Here is a 20,774-nt window from a genome sequence, read left to right as displayed (position 1 = left end):
GTATAAAGAGGCGACTCGCTCGCCTGCTGCTTTCTCTGAATCCCATCACTGCTGGTCGGAGCTGCTCGCACCTCCTCCTCCTCCTCCTCCTCCTCCTCCTCCTCGTCCTTGTCTGCACAGCAAACCACGCTTCTTTCTTCTTCTTCTTCTTCTTCTTTTTTTGATTTCCACATCCGAGCATCCTCCTCATTCATCCTCCTCGTCTTCGTCAGCCACGGTCATGGCCGTCGATCGATCCAAAGTGGCCGTGGGGTTCGTGGTGGCCGGGAGCCTCACGCTGCTCTTCGGCTTCATCTCTCTCATCGTGGGCTCGAGCGTCATGAAGACCCAGATCGCGAAGGTAAAGACTTTATAAATAAGTAAATAAATAAACACACACACACACTCCCATCAGTTCGCTTGAGTTCCCCCCGTCACTGACATGTATATTTCTTTTGACTTGCATTTTTTTTTTTTTTTAAACAAGATTTTTCATCAACAAAATGCAATTAAATGTACATATCAATTGATACCTTACAAAAAAACAACAACAATATTTACCAACGGGAAAAAAAAGCACAAATAAACAGAGGGAGGCCACTGACTTAAATACAAAAAGTAAAACAAATAAACTAAAAAATAAATACTGTTGATTAATAGTAACTTTATCGTCGTTTGTTCGTTCGTCTTGTAATTGATATATTAATATACATAATACATACTTTTTTGTGTGTCTTTAGGGTAGTTTCTTGTCCGAACAGTTTTTTTTTGTAGATCTTTGCATCTTCAAAGTGAAGGTTGTGTAGCTGGGATGGTTTTTTGTGTATTTGTGTAGTTTCTTGTCTTCTTGACGTTGCTTTTGTGCCTCTAATGGACTTTCTTTATATCTGATGTAGGATTTATACCTCAGAAGTAGTTTTTCGGTGTTTAGTTTCTTTGGGGATGTTTCTTGTCTAGTTTTTATGACGTAGAACCAGCTTTTCGTGTCTTTGTGGTACTTTTGTTGTGATGTAGTCTTTGTCTCTCGTGTATTTTTTTTGTCTCTTTGGTGTCGTTATTGTGTCTCTGGTTGTAGTTTGTGGTATCTTAGAAGAAGCTTTTTGTGTCGTTGAGGTAGTTTTTTGTGTCTTAGAAGTGGCTTTTTGTATCTTTGGGTTACTTTTTTTTTTAAATGTCTTGGCTTATTGTGTATTTGGGGTAGCGTTTTGTCTCTTCGGTGTAGTTTTCATGTCTCTGCTGTAGTTTGTGGTATCTTGGAAGGAGCTTTTTGTGTTTTTGGGGGTAGTTGTCTTCTACCAAACAGAAGAAAACGTGACACATGGGAGAGGACAAGGAAGGTATTGAGATTATATTTTTGCTCAATGTTTTCTAATAAAATATATTCCTTAGATTTTCTGAAGGATTATTATTATTACTATTTTTTATTTATTTATTGTCTCTTATGTAATATTTTATGTCTTTGGGATACTTTCTCATCTCTTTGATTAGTTTTTGTACCTCTGGTTTTCCCCCATTTCCAATTTCCAGTAGTTTGTGGTTGTTTTGGGTGTTTTTATGCACATTTTTATGCTAGTTTGTAGTGTCTTTGTGGTATTTTTTGGTGTTTTTATGGTAGTTTTTGGTGCCTTTGTGGTAGTTTTTTGTGTTTTTATGGTAGATTTGTCATCTTTGTGGTAGTTTTTGGTGTCTTATTTGTAGGTTTAAGTGTCTTTGTAGTAGTTTTAGGTGTTTTTGTGGTAGTTTTTGGTGCCTTTGTGGTAGTTTTTTGCGTTTTTATGGTAGATTTGGCATCTTTGTGGTAGTTTTTGGTGTCTTTGTAGTAGTTTTTGGTGTCTTATTTGTAGTTTTTGGTGTCTTTGTGGTAGTTTTTGGTGCCTTTGCGGGAGCTTTAAAGATATTTGACTTAGTTTTCCTTCTTTGCCCTCTGTCCATGTTCCCGGTTGTTCCCCGTTTCGGTACACGGTGATCCACCGGGACGTCATCCCCTCCTCCTCCTCCCGCCCCCTCCCTTTTGGAAAACGACACTTCCCATGATGCCCCGCGCGGCGGAGGCGGTATTCAGCTGACTATAAAAAAAAAAAAAAAAGAGAGGACAATGGCTCGCAGGTTATCTACATCTATCAGACCGACAAAAGCCGGTGGCGTCGCGGACCTTCACGGCGGCATTAGACGCTCCGCTCGGCTCTGAAGGAAGAAGCTTGACGAGGGAGGCGAAAACGCGCAACTTATATCGGCTCGCTCCGCTCCGCTCCACGTAAACAAACAGCCGTGGTGCGTTCAGGGACCGGCTCACGGGCAGTGAAACATGGCAGTAAAGAAATCCAGAGTGGCAGTGGGCTTCATCGTGGCGGGGGTCTTGACCGTCTGCTTCGGGGCGCTGATGATTTCCGTAGGACCGTTAATCATAGACGATCAGATCATTAAGGTAAGCGGGTGTTTTTTCTTGGTTTTTTTTTGTTTTTTGTAAGCCTGATTAGCGGTTTACCTGCTGAGTCAAGTGTTCCCAGGTGAGGTGTCAAAGGACACAATGACACAATCTGCGATAAACCTGCAGGTTTTCTGCACAAACGCAACGTTACCTGTTCTCACGTGCACGCATGGCCTCGTACACGGAGATAAACATTTAGTAAAGTCACAAGTTGCAAGTGGAAAAAAAACAAAAAACCCATGCATTTAAGTGAATAGATTACCCAGGTGAGTATTGTGTCTATCTATACAATGTCAAATCAACGGCGGGCAATTCAATATTGAAAATGCAACATCTATACTTCATTAATTCAACAACAGCTCTTCAATTGTTGAAATAGTAACTGTAATTAAATCTTGGAACAACATAGCTTTTCGCAACCTCAACCAAAAATAACCAATCTGACCAAAATCCAACGTTGAATCAATGCCTTTTGCTATCTGGGATAAATAACATTCCCTCATCCACAAGTGGCGTTTCCCCACAAAAACGGAGCTCCTTTAATTTTGACAAATACAAATTCAATCAAAAATGTATTGATTTTTTTTTTTTTTTAGTCGTGAAAGAAAAATAGGTGATAAAACTGGTAAAATGCATTACACACATGCAACATTCATTTATTCACAATCGAACTGTGAAAGCGGCTTTATTCCAGGCATAAAGAATCAATATTTCTCTGCCTCTCCTGTGACTTCATTCAGCCCCATTCTAGCAGGTTACAAACAATTTAAAATTAACTCGTGTAAATGCTCACAAGCAAGTATTTTGAAGGCTGCATCACATCCGCAAGTAAAGTTACTCACCCGCAAAGCACTTTTTCACATAATCTGGCTCCTTATTTATGGCAAATAGTACAGATAAAATACAAAAAGACTCGTGTATAGTGTTCACGCATGTAGTCGTCTAAGAAAAGTTGCTGATAAAACCTTTCTTCTAAATGTTTCCGCGTGAAAGTAGATATTTTTGCATTATGCAAATAAGCCCACGTTTAAATCATTAAATAAAGTGATGATTCGTGACTGTAAAGCGCATTCTCTTGTCTTAATCACGTCACAAAAGAGGATCAAATATCTTTCCAACAGGCTATAATGCCGGCTGGGCTGTTAAAATTCTCTATACGTACTCAAAAGTAATAAAAAAAAAGTATTTTAAGCTCCTTCACAACAGTTTATTTGTGCTAAAAGAAGCAGGAGAGCTACTGGAAGTGCAGCTCGTGGTGGAAAAAAGTGTTATATTTTCACTAAAATGTCCCATCGTCTGGTCTCTGCGGGTCATTTCGATCTCTTTATATTGACATTTTGGTTTTTAAAGTTGTGTAAGTGTGCTGAGTGTCCCTGCAACAGGTGAATATTGGAGTTTAACCCGAGACTTAACATGTCAATAAAAAAAAAAAGTTAAAGTTGGATTTGATTTGGTACAATGGGGAAATAATGAGCAGTAAGGCACTGATTTAAGACGCATTGCGTGCCGTCAAGACACAAAAAAAAACAGGAACTGAGAATCGGTGGTTATTATAGGGCAACAGTAACTCGGTGCAATGACTTCATATCTGTGCAATAAACTATGTGCAATACTGTCATATTATCATGTGTGTATCATGAGTGAAATAGGCCACTCAGTACTTTCTTGTGCGGTTGTTTTTTCCTTCCGTTTTTTTTTTTTTTTAGTGCCTTTTTACAGAAAAATAATAATAAATAATTAAAAAAAAGGATAAATATACATCTTATCAACTTACTTCAGGGGAAAAAAAACATGCAATGTGTTTAATTGTTAAAGGAAACCGCAAAACTGAGGAGTAATACCATAAAAGTTCATGATTCCACATTTACAGGGAAATATTTCCCCCGTTTTTTTGCATAAAAATGGCAAGAATTGGCATCAAAGTAGTTATTACTTCAACTTTTGTTGAAAAAAAACCCCGCTTTATTTATGAATAAAATGTGACCGAACGGGTTTTAGGAACACGAGATTGCACTTGAGTGAACGTACAGTTGCACAACGTCGCTGACGGAACGCTATCGGAAGGTCTGATAGGGAAGTTTCTCCTCCGTATCAGTCGGTTTAATTAGTTTATCAGCTATTAAAGTGAGTCGACTCACGGTGCAAGCCTGCTCCTCCGGTCGACGTTCGCTTGAAAATGAGTGGAAAAAAAATCTAGAATAAAGTTGCATTTTCTCTCGTTTTACAAGCTGAAAAGATTTACCTTCTTGAATTGTTAATTCTCATTAAAAATGACAATTCCACACATTTTTTTTTGCGCCTCGATCACTTATTTTCGCCTCCATTGACAAATATTTGTCCATTGAGCTGCAGTATGTTGGTAAAATGGCAAAAACAAGTCCAACTTGTGGGGTTAATTTCTGGTTTTTGTCCCTCGGAGTTCAGATAATCCGCATGAAATTAAGTTTTCTGTTGTTTTTTTTGTTTTTTTTTCTTTTCTGGCAGAACACGATGATCGACCCCGAGAACGAGATGTCCTACAGCATGTGGAAGGACCTGCCCGTGCCTTTCTTCATGTCCGTCTACTTCTTCAACGTCCTGAACCCCAAAGAGATCCTGAAGGGCGAGAAGCCCATGGTGGAGCAGCGAGGGCCTTACGTGTACAGGTGAAACGCTCGTCGCTTGAACCGCAGTCGCCCACCGGGGGGCGCTGCGCCGAAACGGGTGGGGGTGGGGGGGTTTGATTTGTGACCCTGCGATGATTTCACCGCGGGAAACTCATCCCACTGCCGGCTCTCGACGAGACGCTTCCCTTCAGCATACGATCTAGCGCAGGGGCGCTCAATACGTCGATCGCGATCTCCCAGTCGATCGCAAAGGTAGTAATAGTAGATCGCGTGACATTAGAACAAAAATAGACGCTGGTGTAATGAAACTAATTTAGCTTTCCGAATTCCGAGTACAATCGAACGCAGCGTCGGATGACGGCTGAATTTTTCTGACCTTCAGGTCACTGCACACGCGCAAACGACGACGCCAAGTGTGGCGAAGCTAACAAGCTAGTCAGAGAGTTAGCGCAAATTTGAAGCCCCCCAAAAATGAGTTGGGGGGGGGGGGGGGGGGCTGGACCAAGTGAGAAGACGAACACGTGTCACTTTCACGAGGAATGGGAGCTGGACTTTTTTTTCACAATGTCATTTTCGAAGTGCGTTTGTCTCGTCTGCCAGTCGACCGTCGCAATACCAAAGATCAAAGTAACATCAAAGTAAACTCAGGTAACTACAACAAATGTTCATAGTTAATTATGTCGTGTTGCACAATGTTGGCTCGTACGGTTTTGCAAGGTACATCATTATACATTGTACATATAAAGAATCCTCAATATATTTGAAAATAAATATGTATGTAAATATGTAAATAAGTAGCTCGTAGGCTGAAAAAGTGTGGGCACCCCTGATCTAGCGGTTAGCCGCTATCGCTAGCTTTAGCAATTAGCTGCGAGTGCTAACAACAACAATATTTTTTCCTTTACTAAATTATGCGACTTGATTTAAAGGTAACTTAAAGGAGACGGGGGGGGGGGGGGAGCATAGACCTATAGAACTTAGTCTTGCGTCTAAATTTCTATGCGCTCCGTCTCTTCTTCCGTATATTTTTGCTGAGTCACAGCGCCCCTAAAGGCCCGGCGTGTGTACTACACACCCCGAAGCCTCGTGTTCAGGCGAGTTCATAGCGACGTGTGGACGGAATGTTCTTTGAGAACCTCGGGGGACGAACAACAAAAAAAAAATAACAGAGGGTTTTGGCTGGTGTGGGTGTGGCCTGGATATGTGGCGACTCTTTTTTCTTTTTAACTGGACGACTGCAGCTTATGTTCTGCACACTCTGTCCTCCGACCTGGATTTCACCACGCGGGATGCAGATGTTTCGTATTCGACAAAAAATGTAGGTCTTCCTCTGTCGGGTTCATCCCCCACTGACCCGATGGGCGGCCGTCCAACCCCCCCACCCCCACCCCCCGGTTACATAACGCGGAGCTATAGGCTGGCCAAGATGTATGAACTCGTTTAGGGAACAGACGTCCAAAGTGCGTTATGTAACAGGAACTGTGTGCCAAAGTTGGGGAGGGTTTCACAACGCCTATACCAGATGTATATGTTGACCTACATTTTCTGGGGCTGATGTGGACCAAACAGAAGCGTGGTTACATAACTTTTACGTCCCAGGAGCCGTCGGCACGTCGACTCTTGGTGTGTTTTTTTTTTCCCCCTTTAACAGGACAGGGAGCGTTCTTTCTTCTGCAGACAGCGATTTTAGCAACACTTAACAGTTCACAGCCACGCTGCCCGACGGGAATCTAATAAAGGTTTAGGGACCATTTGAAACACTTCTGTTTGGGTTTTGTCACCCTGTTATTTCTCACTGCCTTTGTTTAGTCGTCGCAGGTCACAGCAGCAGGATCAAACCAGATTTCAGAAAAGAATCAGTTAGCTGTCTTTGGTCGGATCGATACCGACACCCAGCTGCAAGATCAAAGCAAATGATGGAATTTCAGAATTTAATCAATTAGTTGGCTTTGGTGGGATCGATACCCGTATCTGATAGATACCGATACCCGTAATCGGAGCGATACCCATAACTGGATCGATACCGATATCCGGAACCGGATCGATGCCGATACCCGTAATCGGAGCGATGCCGATACCCGTAATCGGAGCGATGCCGATACCCGTAATCGGAGCGATGCCGATACCCGTAATCTGAGCGTTACAGATACCCGTACCCAGAGCGATAACGATACCCGTAACCGGAGCGTTACCGATACCCGTAACCGGAGCGATACCGATACCCGTAATCGGAGCGATACCGATACCCGTAACCGGAGCGATACCGATACCCGTAACCGGAGCGATACCGATACCCGTACCCAGAGCGATACAGATACCCGTAATCTGAGCGTTACAGATACCCGTATGGGATCGATACCGATACCCGTAACCGGAGCGATACCGATACCCGTACTGCTCAAGGTAACGATCGACTCGTATTGACCTCGTGACAACAATGCAACCCCCCCCCCTTTTCAGAAAACGAGCTCAGAAAGAAAACATCACGTTCCACGACAACGGCACCGTGTCGTACCTGGAGTACCGGCGCTACTTCTTCGAGCCGTCCATGTCGGCGGGCAGCGAGTCCGACGTGGTCACCATCCCCAACATGCTGGTCCTGGTGAGAACCGTCGCTCTTCCCCACTGTCGGGTTCGATTCCGTTCGCGTTTATTGATCGATTCATTTTCTCTGCCCGTCAGGGGGCGGCGGTGATGATGGAGAACCTGCCCTTCGCCGTGCGGCTGCTCATCAGCTCCACCTTCAAGACCTTTAAAGAGGGGCCCTTCCTCACCAAGACGGTGGAGGAGCTGATGTGGGGCTACGACAGCGGCCTGGTGGACTTCCTCAACAAGTACCTGCCCGGCATGCTGCCCTCGTCCGGAAAGTTCGGACTCTTCGCCGAAGTGAGTGCGGGCGGGTGATTTATCGCTCCAGGTTTACTGCCAGCAGCCTTACGATGATACGGGGGAACCGGGGAGGGTTTGGTTTTTTATGACATGGACGGTTGACAAAAGAACAAACTGTTCCTCCAGCGGTGAACATCTGCAGAGGATTTAGATGGTCTGAGCCGGGAGTTTTAGGAGCTCGTTGCTCATTTGCTGCTTCCTCCTCTTCACCAACCTTTATTTTGTAATATGTTAAAAGTAGTCTTGTCTCGGTGCAGTTCAACAACTCCAACACGGGGCTGTTCACGATCTTCACCGGCCGGGACGACATCACCAAGGTGCACCAGGTGGACTCGTGGAACGGCATGACGGAGGTGAGACGCTCCCGCCGTTTCCACGGAGACGTGTGTCAGTCAGAGTGATTTACAAAAGTTGTGTTTTTCTACAGTGACGGAGTTGGGAGAAATGTCGAAAATTTTGTTTTCCTCCGTTTCCATGGAGACGGAATCGGAGCTTTTTACAAAATGTTGCGTTTTCATTCGTTTCCATGGAGATGGAATCCACGCATTTTCGAAAAGCTGCGTTTTTTTTAAAGAGTTTTCTGGGATAAAAAAAAATTCCTGTTTCCATGGAGAAGAAAAGTTGTATTTTCTCATTTCTATGGAAGCAGAATTGAAGCGTTTTCAAAAAGTTGTATTTTCCACCAGAGATGGACTGAGCTTTTTAGAAAAAAAAAAAAAAAAAAGTTGTTTTCAAAAAGTTGCATTTTCCACGAAGGCAGTCAGGGTGTTTTCCTCCATCTACACACAGTTGAAGCATTTTGTGAAAAGTTGTTTTCCCTCAATTTCCATGGAGACAGAACGTGAGCTTTTTCAAAAAGTTGCATTTTCCACCATTTACACAGAATCTGATTTTTGGATGAGTTGCGTTTTTCTCTCCATCCATGTCGGAATCCGCGAATTTACAAAAATGTGCGAGTTTCCGAAAAGTTGTGATTCCCCCCGTTTCCATGGAAACAGAATTGGAGCGTTGATAAGAAAGTGGCAGTTTTTTTTGCCCAAAAAAGTATATATTTTTTTTTATATAGAGTTGGAAGCATTTTTGAAAAGTTGCTTCTTTTTAAAAAAAAAAAATAAAAAATTTTGTTTTTCCGCAGCTCAACTACTGGCGGACGCCTCAGGCCAACATGATCAATGGCACAGCTGGCCAGATGTGGCCGCCCTTCATGACCAAAGAGACCACGCTGCCCTTCTACAGCCCCGACGCCTGCAGGTAGCGCCGCCTCTTCCTCCGTCTTTAAAAAACAAACAAACAACGTTGTGGTGGCGCCGTGCTCAGCGTGAGCTGCTCCGCCCCTCAGGTCCATGGAGCTGGTGTACCAGCGCCCCGGGGAGATGCAGGGCATCCCGCTGTACCGCTACGTGGCGCCCAAGACGCTGTTCGCTAACGGGACGACGTACGGCCCCAACGAGGGTTTCTGCCCCTGCAGGCAGTCCGGACTCCTCAACGTCAGCAGCTGCCGCCACAGTGAGTCTTTCACTATTCTACTTTTTTTTTTTATTGTAATTTGATTTATTTTGTCTCATTTTATTGAATTTAGTTTTTTTTCTTCTTTTTTTTAATATATTTTTTTCTTTTGATTTTTTTTATTATTTTGTAAATCTTACTATTTTTGTTTAATTTCTTAAATGTATAATTTTTTAGATTTATTTTAGTTTTTTTATTTAAATTTGTTAAATTAAATTAAATTATTTCTTTTTTTAAATTTCTTTTTATTAAAAACATACACTCATATTTATACATTTTCATTGTGGGTATGATTTTTAAATACAGTTTTACATTGGATATTGTTATATTTTCATTTATTTGTTGTTTTTCTTAAAACATTTGTCATATTTTACTTAAAATTTTCATTGATTTCTTTTTTAACGAGAATTTCTTTTTTACTTTTTCTTTTTTTTTAAACATTATTTTTATCTGCTTTTTTGACTGCAGACAAGTTTGTTGAAGTATATTAATGCTTATATTGTTCTTGCTTTACTTGGTCTCATTTATCATAGTTCACTTCATATTTTCAATAGACATGGTTTACTCACTTGTTTTCAATTGCCTCACAAGTTCAGATTTATTTGTTCCAACTACACAGAAAATAAGTAAATTTGACTTTTAGTTACTTATTTACATTTTAATCAAGATGTTTTAAAGAATTTTTGGAATACATTTTTTTTTTCTCAAATCCCTCCATTTTAACCAGTTGTTGATGTTTGTAAATCTTATTTGCTGAAGTTGTACTTTGTGAGGAGTTTAGCATTGCTGCTGAATGACGCTGCTCCTTCCTCCTCCTCCTCTTCCTCCTCCTCTTCCTCTCAGACTCTCCCGTCTTCATCTCCCACCCTCACTTCTTCAACGCCGATCCCGTGCTGCTGAACTTTGTTCACGGTCTGAATCCCACCGAGGACGAACACGGCCTCTTCATCGACATCCACCCGGTACAAACACACACACACACACACACACGGCTGAGCTGATTGACCTTGAGGCCTCCCGTCACTACCGTGGCGTGATCGTGACGGACGGTGCGTAGATTGCTTATCACACTTGGTTTTATTATGTGTGTATAAATATATATATCTTGGTGGACAAAGAACAAATCCTGATTTTCTGCGTAAAGCATCGCAGCTCACCAGAAATGTAAGTGTGACGGTTATAAAAGCTCGTATCTTGATCCGATTGATAAGCAACTGTGAAAACAAGAAAGTCCGTCCGTCCGTTCCTAATCTGCTGGATCTGATGTGACTCACCGGTCGAAAGTTATGAACCAGTGAGTCCTAAGCTGTTAACAGCGGAACGCGTCCCTGGTTTCTTCCTCCAGTGGGAATTAAAGAGTCTTCCGACTGTTCCTGGACCGGGACGTTCCCGTCAATGTGAGGCACCGCTGGACTTTCTTTCGTCCAGTTTGTCCCAAATCCACTGGACTTGTGTTTGTAGGGGTTTGACTCACAGGAACAGCCGGTGTTGACCTCTGTCTAAGCCCCGCCTCTCAAACTACACCAGCCAATGGCATTCAACTACCCAAGGCGCCGACACGACTGGCTGACTTAGGGTTTGGGGTTCGGGGGAAGAGTTTGGGGTTGGTGGTGAGGGGTGGGGTTGTGGGCAAGGTTGGAGTTTGAGCTTTTGGATTTGAGGTTGGAGTTTTATACTTTTGGAGTTTGAGGACGGAGTTTTGGAGTTTGAGGTTGGAGTTTTATAATTTTGGAGTTTGAGGTTGGATTTTATAGCTTTGGAGTTTGAGGTCGCAGTTTTATACTTTGAGTTTGAGGTTGGAGTTTTGGAGTTTGAAGTTAGTTTCATACTTTTGGAGTTTGAGTTTGGAGTTTTGGAGTTTGAGGTTGGAGTTTTGGAGTTTGAGGTTGGAGTTTTGGAGTTTGAGGTTGGAGTTTTGGAGTTTGAGGTTGGAGTTTTGGAGTTTGAGGTTGGAGTATTGGAGTTTGAGGTTGGAGTATTGGAGTTTGAGGTCGGAGTGTTGGAGTTTGAGGTCGGAGTTTTATACTTTTGGAGTTTTATACTTTTGGAGTTTTATAGTTTTGGAGTTTGAAATCGGAGTTTAGGAGTTTGGAGTTGGTGTTTTATACTTTTGGAGTTCGAAGTTGGTGTTTTATACTTTTTGAGGTTGTAGTTTGGGAGTTTGAGGTTGTAGTTTGAGGTTTTGTAATTTTTGAGTTTGAGGTTTTATAGTTTTGGAGTTACTTTTCTTCTTCTCATGGGTTCTCATAGGTTCTCATGGGTTCTCATGAGAGTCTGCTGAGGCCTGTATGGTGTCACTACATTCTCCTTGTTCTCGTGGACCAATGGGTCTCGACACGTCGGCTATTTTCAACCGCTAGTTTTGTAAGACGTGGTCGGATTCCCGCCGGGTTCAAGGTGAAGTGATGAGACCCGAGGAACAGGAGTGTTAATCACCTGCAGAGTGACGAGGCTCTGACCCTGAGCCACGCTGACCTTCCTGGGTCATTACGTCCGATAAAAAGACCTTTGGTAATCTAAAAGCACTTTATGCAACCGTCTTGTATAAACCTTACGATGTGTTTTGGCCGCGGCCCAAGAAGCGATAAGGTAATTGGAAATTGCTGCTATTCCTCTATAACCGTGATTGTTTAAGCGAGTTGAGGAAGGATAGCGACGTTTTTACGGCGCCAATAAAGAAATCAGGCCTGATAAGGAAGCAGAGACGTACAGTCTGATGTCAAGTTAATATGTAAAGGGCTCGATCGTTTGGGATCGAGGTCTTTGTGCCTTCGATAAAAGGAAGTTGTACCCGTACAGGGCGTGGCGACCGGGGGAAACATGTGAGGGAAAAACACACGAGCCGGAGATCAAGCGACGAGAAAAGAAAACATATGTTTGGTTTTTTTTTGAGAGGGAGTTTTTTTCTTTTTCTTTGAGCGGAAATGAGAATTCCGATGGCTTCGGGATGATCGGTCGGATAATTTGTACCATGATGGTTCAGGAGGTGAGCGAGGCAGGATTCAACATTCCACCAACTTCATCTAAAAAAAACCAACACAAAACAAAACTTAAATTTGACACTTTAATCTCAAATATTTCCATGGTTACGTCACTAATACGCGAGGCGAGTTATTGCTTTTTTCGAGGAATAAACTCGCATTGGACCGGACAGGCGTTTCAACGTTTCGCCCATTCAGCAATTTAATCGAACGAGTTAAAAATAAAAGAAGATAAAATAGATAAAGAAATCAAAGCAATCTCTGAGATTAAAAAAAAAAAATGGGATGAGAACATAAAATTTGAAAAGTCATGATAATAAAGAGAGCTAAGAAAGTAGCATAAATGAATAAAATAAAAAAAAAACTTTTTGTGGACAGACTAAAACTAGAGCTACGCTAGTAGAGTAAGCTAAGTAGTAGCTTACGAGAGTAAGCTCTGCGTTTCGCCAACCCGCACGTTTGCGTAACCGAGTTAGCGTCGCTAGTGTGATAGCCGTTGGCGCGGGTCGATTGCTAACGAGGAAACTACATCAGTGTGTGAAACACTGAGCGTCCCCACGGCAACAGACGCCGGTCGCCTTTGATCTCCCCTCTCATCCGCTTTCTATGGGAAATTTCTTCACAGTCTTTTGGGGGATTTAGTCGGAAACGATTATCGTTAAAGTCCCAAAAATCTCAACGATTGATCCTTGGACGATGAGAAATCGTCCCTGAAGATTTCCTACAATTTGGGTTTATAGATTTTTGCGAAAAGTTGGTAAAATACAGACATATATACAAACCAATTTTAGACTTTTTTTTCCAGAAAGTGTCTTTTGGTTCAAACTGATTATTTAAGAAGGGAAATGTTCGACGCACCATCTTTTATAAGGAGTGACAGAGGAGTCCTGATGTGGATTTAGGATAATGAAAAAAAGAAAAAACCTCGTTGAACTCGTCATCTTTCCTCCGGACGTCGCAGTGACTTGATGATCCGAACCACATGTCTGCAGATCAGAACTTGGAATCTGCTTTCAGGACTCGACCCAAAACGAAAAGCTCCGGGATGAAATGGAAAAAAATGTGACTGTGATGAATTAGGATGTTTAGAGGAAAAGAAGAGGCGAGAGCAGCAGCTTGAGATGAAGATTTCGAAAAACACACACACACACACTTAAAATACCAAACGGTAAAAAGGTGCGGTTGATGCTGCAAAGTGCCGATTCCTCTGACGTCTGAATCCTTCGACTCCAAATCAACATCCGAGCCTCAAACAGGATTTCCATTCCTGTAAAGCAGCCGGTCCCTGAACGCACCACGCACTTAGAAGGATTTCCTGCGTTTGTTGTTTCTTCGGTTCCTCGCTGATCGATTTCATGTCTAAAGTGTTTTTTTCCTCTCCTGCGACGTGTCCTCGTCCCATCCCCTCCCCGACAGGAAACGGGCGTCCCGCTGAACGTGTCCATCCGGCTGCAGCTCAACCTCTACATGAAGAAAGTCGGGGGAATCACGTAAGCAAAGCCGTGCGTTTCGGCGTAACGTCGGCCCGGAGTTCGTTTCGTCCGCCGTCTCACGCTTCAAGGTGTGTTTGTCGTCCCTCGCAGTGAAACCGGGAAGATTTCCGAGGTGGTGATGCCCATGATCTGGTTCGAGGAGGTGAGTCGAATTTGCGCTGACCAAACCGATTCCAAGACCCGAAACGTGTTGAAGTCAAGATACGTTTTTAATAGTTTGACCAATGATAATCATGTAAAGACGCATCATTGTAAAGAGTGTGTCAAAGAAGCTTTGTGTGCTGCAAGGCTAGCATGCTATGCTACTGTGTAGTTGCAAAACTCAAGAAAACCGCCAGTTGCGTTGACTTTGATAGCATGGTAGCTTTGTAGCATGCTACAAAGCTGGCATGTCGATATGTAGCTGGAAAACTCATGAAAATCATAAATCACATCTAGTTTGACGTGAGCAAGTGGCTCTTTTGTAGCTACAAAACTCATGAAAACCATAAATCATGTTTTGTTTGATAGCATGCTACAAGTAGCTACTTTATAGCTACAAATCTCATGAAAATCGTAAATTGGGTTTAGTTTGATAGCATGCTACAAGTTGCATGTCGTTACTTTGGCTACAAAACTCAAGAAAACCATCAATCGTGTTTAGTTTGATAGCATGCTACAATTAGCAAGTCGCTACAAATCTCATTAAAACCATAAATCCCGTTTAGTTTGATAGCATGCTACAATAGCAAGTAGCTACAAGCCTCATTAAAAACATATATCGCGGCTAGTTTGATAGCATGCTATAAGTAGCAAGTGGCTGTTTTGTAGCTACAAAACTCACGAAAACCATAAATCGGGTTTAGTTTGTCGACATGCTACAAGTAGTATGTCGCTACTTTAGCTACAAAACTTAAGAAAACCATCAATCGTGTTTAGTTTGATAGCTTGCTATAAGTAGCATGTCGCTACTTTAGCGACAAAACTTAAGAAAACCATAAATCACATTTAGTTTGATAGCATGCTACAATTAGCAAGTAGCGACAAAACTCATGAAAACCATAAATCTTGTTTTATTTGATAGCACGCTACAAGTAGGGGAGAAAACCCCCCCCAGAGAAGCACACGTCACTTTCCCGGCCAACGTTTCTGTGGCGTCACTTTGCTTCATGAGTTCCACGTTTTTAATCGGGGAAAACGTCCCACGTTAGCCGTTTGAAGCTAAACCTGCCGAGTCTGTGGGGGAAAACGAGACTTCTCACGGGCTGAATGTCGTCTCCTCAGAGGGGCTACATCGACGGCCCCATCCTCTCCACCTTCCACACCAACCTGGTGGTGCTGCCCCTGATCATGGAGGTCATGCAGTACGGCTTCATCGCGCTGGGCTTGGTCACCATCATCATCGCCGCCGTGGTTCTTTACAGGCACAAGGTAAAAGCGCCGCGCCGACTCGGTTCCGACTCGTGCTCTGACCCTCCGTAACCGCATGACGCATGGCGCCACGCCAAGAGACGGGGAAATACTACAGGTTGTTTTAATGTAACGCGGTAAAGCGTCCGACACAAACCGCTAAACTTAGATTTAAAAATATGTAATAAAAAGTTGGTGCATTGAGAAAAAAACATTTTCTCATCTAAAATTATATATCTTTTACGTCATGATTACAAATCCTATTCAAATAATTCAATCAATATTTTATTTCAAACTGAACATTTACGGGTTAAAAAAATACCACAAAAACCCTTAAACTTTACGGTTTTACTGAACTAAAATGGTCTTTTTTGAAAAGGTAATTAAAGAAAATTATTTCTTTTTAGAGGATCACAGTTTAAGCTTAATTTTAAAAGTTGCTGCAAATAATTTTATTTGCGGTTTCTGTGACGAGTGAATTTTACCGTATTTTCTGGACTTTTATTTATTTATTGCGAAAGATGATAAGAATGTTAATGACCAAAAGTATTCAATACAATGGAGAACACAGTTTTTCAAAGTCCTAAATGAAGCAGAGCAGAAACAAGTTTAAATCAACAAAATAGTCTGTATATACAATATATAGCGAACATATATCTGTCCACCAGATGTCACTGTATGACGGCAGAAAGTCGTTATGGTAACGCAAAAGAAAGAAAAACTGTACCGTAGAATTTTAAGTAAAATAAGAATATGTAAGATGTTATCTAAGGATAGGAATGTATATAGTATTAAGTAGAATCAGGTTACTTAAAAAAAAAAAATCTTTATAATGTGAATAAATTAGTTCTAGAATTAAATCACTTATAGTCTGGAGAATACGGTAAATTGTATGTGACGATGACCTTGTTTTTTTTTTTCTTTTATGGTTTTATTAAACATATAAAGGTCATTTTAAAAATACTTGATCTGCAGGATCTCCGTTGTCTCTCGCTTCTCCTGCTAACACCAGTTTAACATTTTATTTTCTCCTTCCCTAACGCTAACTAGCTAACTAGCTAACCCTCTGAAAAGTGCCTCTTTCTTCGCTGACCTTAAGACAAACGTTCTATATACTCTATTCTATATATCGTACAGCATACGACATAAACTGAGCCACAACAGGAGGTGTGCTGTGTCACGTATTGCGCAATCACCGTATCAATAATTGTACTTTTTTTCTTACTACTGGACTTGTTTAGTTTTTGTCTCTTTTTTTTTAAAATTCCAAACTGAGCTCAAAAACTAACTTTTATATCATTTTAAAGATTTATTATTCCCCGTAACTCAAGTTTCAAATCAAAATATATGTTTAAACATTACGACATTATTATACGAGCGGAGCGAAACACTCCACGCGGATCTGGAGCGTACATCGGTTTCAGTTTCTAAAAGTATCGGATGGAGAAAAGTTCGGCCTAATATGAGCGTTGCGTAATTCCCAGAGGTCATAAATGTGGCGGTGGGAAGGTTCACGGGTCCACTTGTGATGGTTTTATGGTCCTGATACCGGCTATCAGCCGCCTGTTGAACTGGAGCGAGTGTTGCTGTGTTTTCACCGCCGTTTGTCCTCCATGTTTCCAGACGAGGGCTTCATCCCGCCAAGGGTTCGTAAAAACCGTCCGACGCCAAAATCCTTACCCTTAAAAAAAAAAAAAAAAAAAAAAAAAAAAAAGAGTTGCTAGATTTTCATTCATGAATAAAATTTGGTTTTCTATCTGGTCCTCTTCTTTTCTTTCAATCAAAATTTCTTCCAAAAAAAAAGTATTGAAAAAAATTTTTTATTAAGAATTTTTTACCCATATTTAAAGAAATTTATATAGATTTTTATATATTTTTAACAAACTTTTCTTTTTTTTAAAGGACTTAACTTTACCAATGTTTCTTTCAAATGTTTGAAATATATTTTACCCCAATTTTAAATTTTTTTAATCAACATTACTTTGAAATTTTCATATGCATATATGTGCGTATATATATATGTATATATACATTTGTTAACTTGATTAAAATGGTTGTGAAAAATTTTATATATTTTTTTAATTTTATCAATAAAAAATAATTTCCATTTTTTCCAGTAATTTCCAGGGGAGGGGGAAAAAAAAAATATAGGGTTTTTTAGATTTTACCAAAATTTCTTCAAAAAAATCTTTTATTTTCCTCATTGAATGCTTTTTTTAAATTTATTTTACAAAAATTTCATTTGGGGAAAAATATTTCACCTAATTTTCTTTTTTCTTTTTTTAAAGAATTTGTTTTCTTAAAATTCAATAGAATTTTTTTTTTCTAAAGCTACTCTTGCAAATACTTTTTTTGGTCTTGTTTTGCCAATAAATAAATAAAAATTACACAAAATTTTGTACTGTAAAGTGGAAACGAGGCTAAAGTAAGCAACAAAACAAATACAAAACAAAACCCAGTAAAGATCTCTACCCAGTCTGATCACTTCTTCCTTCTATTCTCATCTTTTCTGTCTCATTTCTTTGAGTTAAATCATATTAAAAAAAAAACCCGGCTCATGTTTACCGAATTAACCAATCGCATGTCCTCCAAATTAACGGCACGAGCAACGATCACTTCCTCCCAGAATCCCTCAGCTTCAATCACATGAGCATGCCCGACTACCGTTACAATTATTTTGGTATTTTTTTTGTTACTTGGGTTACGTGTGAAACGATCTGATCGTCCTTCAGGGCTTCAGCAACGAGACTGTAAAACACAACTTTGAAAAGCAGGAGAAAAGTATCATGGGTAATCCAGGTGGGTACTCGCACACTCTCAATGTGAAGCGCTTTAATGTGTTGACGTGTTTTCAGGAAATGCGTCTGGCGCGACGCAGAAAGTCAAAAAACAATATGGCCGCCTCGAGAATGCTCGCTTTTTTTTTTTTTGTGTAATGTTTCAAAGTACGAATACAAAGATTGTATGATGCTAGGAATGCTATAGAAATGTCACGTAAACGTCTTGGAATTGTAGTCTTGGCTTTGAGGATTTATTCTTCTAATTTCAAGATGCAATTCTCAAAAGCCCCGCCTCCTTTCATGTTGTAATTCCAACATTAAAGGGGGCGGGGCTTTGAGAATTCCATCTTGAATTACATTGAGGGCGGGGCTTTGAGAATTACATTTTGGAGTTGCAACGCTAAAGGAGGCGGGGCTTTAGAATTTTGATGTTAAAGGGGGCGGAGCTTTGAGAAATCCAATAAGGGGCGGGGCTTTGAGAATTCCAACATTAAAGGGGTGGGACTTTGAGAATTCCATCTTGAATTACAGTGAAGGCGGGGCTTTGATAATTTCACTTTGGAGTTGCAACGCTAAAGGAGGCGGCGCTTTGACAATTCCGATGTTAAAGGGGGCGGAGCTTTGAGAATTCTGATGTTAAAGGGGGTGGAGCTTTGAGAATTCCATTTTGGAGTTGCAAAGCTAAAGGAGGCGGGACTTTAGAAGGCCGATGTTGAAAGTGGGCGGAGCTTTTACAGTTCCATCTTGAGAGAACAAAATTAAAGGGGCGGGGCTTAAGAGTAACAATAAAGGGGGAGGGGCTTTTAGAACTTCCTGTAGCCGGCTCTAAAAACACTTCTGACAATTTGTTGTTTTTTTAAAAAAATGTTCGCCAAAAAAAAAGTATATTTCGTATATATTTTATAACCTCGGACGATCTTCTCGAGCCTTTTATCTCTTTGTGACAAACGTTTCTTGTGGTTTTGACAGAAAAATAAACACGTTGGCGAAGCCACACCAAATAAAAACTCAAGCACTTGGACGTCGGAGGATGATGATGATGATGATGATGATGATGATGAGGAGGACCCTCTTCTACGAGACACGAACTGACACACACACACACACACACACACACACACACACACACACACACACACACACACACACACACACACACACACACACACACACACACACACACACACACACACTGTGGACTCCTGTTGAAACTAAAACACTGTCTCGCGGTGATTTTCACTGTAAAGTTTATGAAGCTCGCAGCCGCCAAAGACCCTCCTCCTTCTTCTTCTTCTCTCTCCTTCTTCTTCTCCTCCTTCTTCCCACTGAGGCTGTTTATCGAGTGACGACTGAACAACCACTTGTTTTGTATAAAGAACCACAGAGAAACCTGGAGGTTTTTCCTGAATTCACTGTGACCAACAAGGGAAGCAGCCGCCGTCTGTCCAGCGACAGAATCCCGCCACCGACGTGCCTTCAACCGTCACACCGTCAGGGTTTTTTCCTTTGTTTTTTTTTTGTTTTAATTATTATTATTATTATTAGAAAACTCCACGAGTTGGGCGGACGCACCCCCGTCCCTCTGCCTTCTTTCTTTTATTTGTTTTGTTTGTTTGTTTGTAAGAATAAATTGCTGTCTCCTGTGAAAGTGTGAATGTAAACGTTGGAGGATGCCGAGCACCTCATGAACAATTGTAGGAAAACTGCAGGTAATAAAATCTCGTGTCTGGTAACATCGTATCCCGACTCTTCTCCCAATTATTGGAATTTTTTTTATTTTATTTTTTTATGTCAATCAAGCCAATTTTGGGGGGAATTTTGTTCCTCGTGTTCAAAAACGGTTCAACATTCAATAAATAAATCTACATTGTGTAAGAAAAAAGGGGGACTAACTAGAAAATACATGTTTAAAAAAAATGCTATTTATCACCAGTGTATTGAAATGAAGATTTCATTCTTTGTGTAAAAAGAAATCTGTTTGTAGTTTAGTAGTATTGAAGTATTTCAACTAAAACGGCACATTTTGTGTAATGACTACATTTTCCACTTAAATAGTTAAATGACAAGTTGTGACTTGTGAATGTGACTCAATCAATTTGCAACGTATTTACAGAAGTACTTTTTCATTTTCAGATTAAAAAGCATTTGTTTTGGCTCAAATAAAAAAATAATGATCAATCATCCAAACTGCATTTAAATTTTTCTGATGCAATTTATTCTGTGACTTAATTAAAATGACATTTAAGTTTGAATTTTCAAAAGACACTAAATAGGAAATTTATTTTGAAATGTCAAATTTGAAAATGTAAATGTGTTCGTAGAAATTTGGATGATTTATTTATTTTTTATGATTCAAAAAATGCAGTTTTAATCTGAAAATAAACTGTTAATACATTTTAAATTGATTTTTGAATCACTTCCATAGTTTAGTTTTTTCTTAATGGAAACTCTTTTCCACCATCTTTTCTTAATCCGTCTCTCTGACTGAAACTTTTCTTCTTACTTGTATCGACGTGATTTCTTGATTTCTTGATTTATTTATTTTTTAACCCAAACTTGAACGTAGAAAACGACGTCTGGCTCTTTTCCAAAACATTCCAGCCTCGTCTTCCTGCTGCGTTTGTTGGAGGCGAGAGGGACGTTGCCGTTACCGAACGCGAAGGTCGAGGCGCTAATAAAAGGGGGTCAAATTCCTCGGAGCGTTCGGGGCTCTTAACGTCTCC

The 20,774-nt window shown here is 40.8% G+C and overlaps 1 protein-coding gene across 2 annotated transcripts; it reads left to right on the top strand.

The window, feature by feature from the left end:
- The first annotated feature begins 200 nt into the window (after nucleotides 1-200).
- Nucleotides 201-20,090, top strand: scarb1 (scavenger receptor class B, member 1). 2 transcript variants are annotated; one of them, XM_080509739.1, is made up of 13 exons: nucleotides 201-340; nucleotides 4,892-5,052; nucleotides 7,474-7,615; nucleotides 7,696-7,899; nucleotides 8,160-8,255; nucleotides 9,038-9,153; nucleotides 9,242-9,408; nucleotides 10,252-10,370; nucleotides 13,806-13,879; nucleotides 13,973-14,024; nucleotides 15,146-15,292; nucleotides 18,004-18,070; nucleotides 19,021-20,090. In XM_080509739.1, exons 1-13 carry the CDS (start codon nucleotides 221-223, stop codon nucleotides 19,026-19,028), a joined length of 1,473 nt encoding a protein of 490 aa, XP_080365865.1. In that variant the 5' UTR covers nucleotides 201-220; the 3' UTR covers nucleotides 19,029-20,090. The 2 variants fall into 2 exon arrangements, with proteins under 2 accessions (XP_080365865.1, XP_080365864.1); XM_080509738.1 differs by lacking the exon at nucleotides 201-340 and adding an exon at nucleotides 2,066-2,404 and having other exon boundaries at nucleotides 19,021-20,089.
- Nucleotides 20,091-20,774: the final 684 nt, after the last annotated feature.

The sequence above is a fragment of the Blennius ocellaris genome (genome assembly GCF_963422515.1).
Source record: "Blennius ocellaris genome assembly, chromosome: 15".
Classification (NCBI taxonomy): Eukaryota; Metazoa; Chordata; class Actinopteri; order Blenniiformes; family Blenniidae; genus Blennius; species Blennius ocellaris.
The sequence above is the reverse complement of the archived record's forward strand: the minus strand, read 5'-3'. Positions and strand labels throughout refer to the sequence as shown.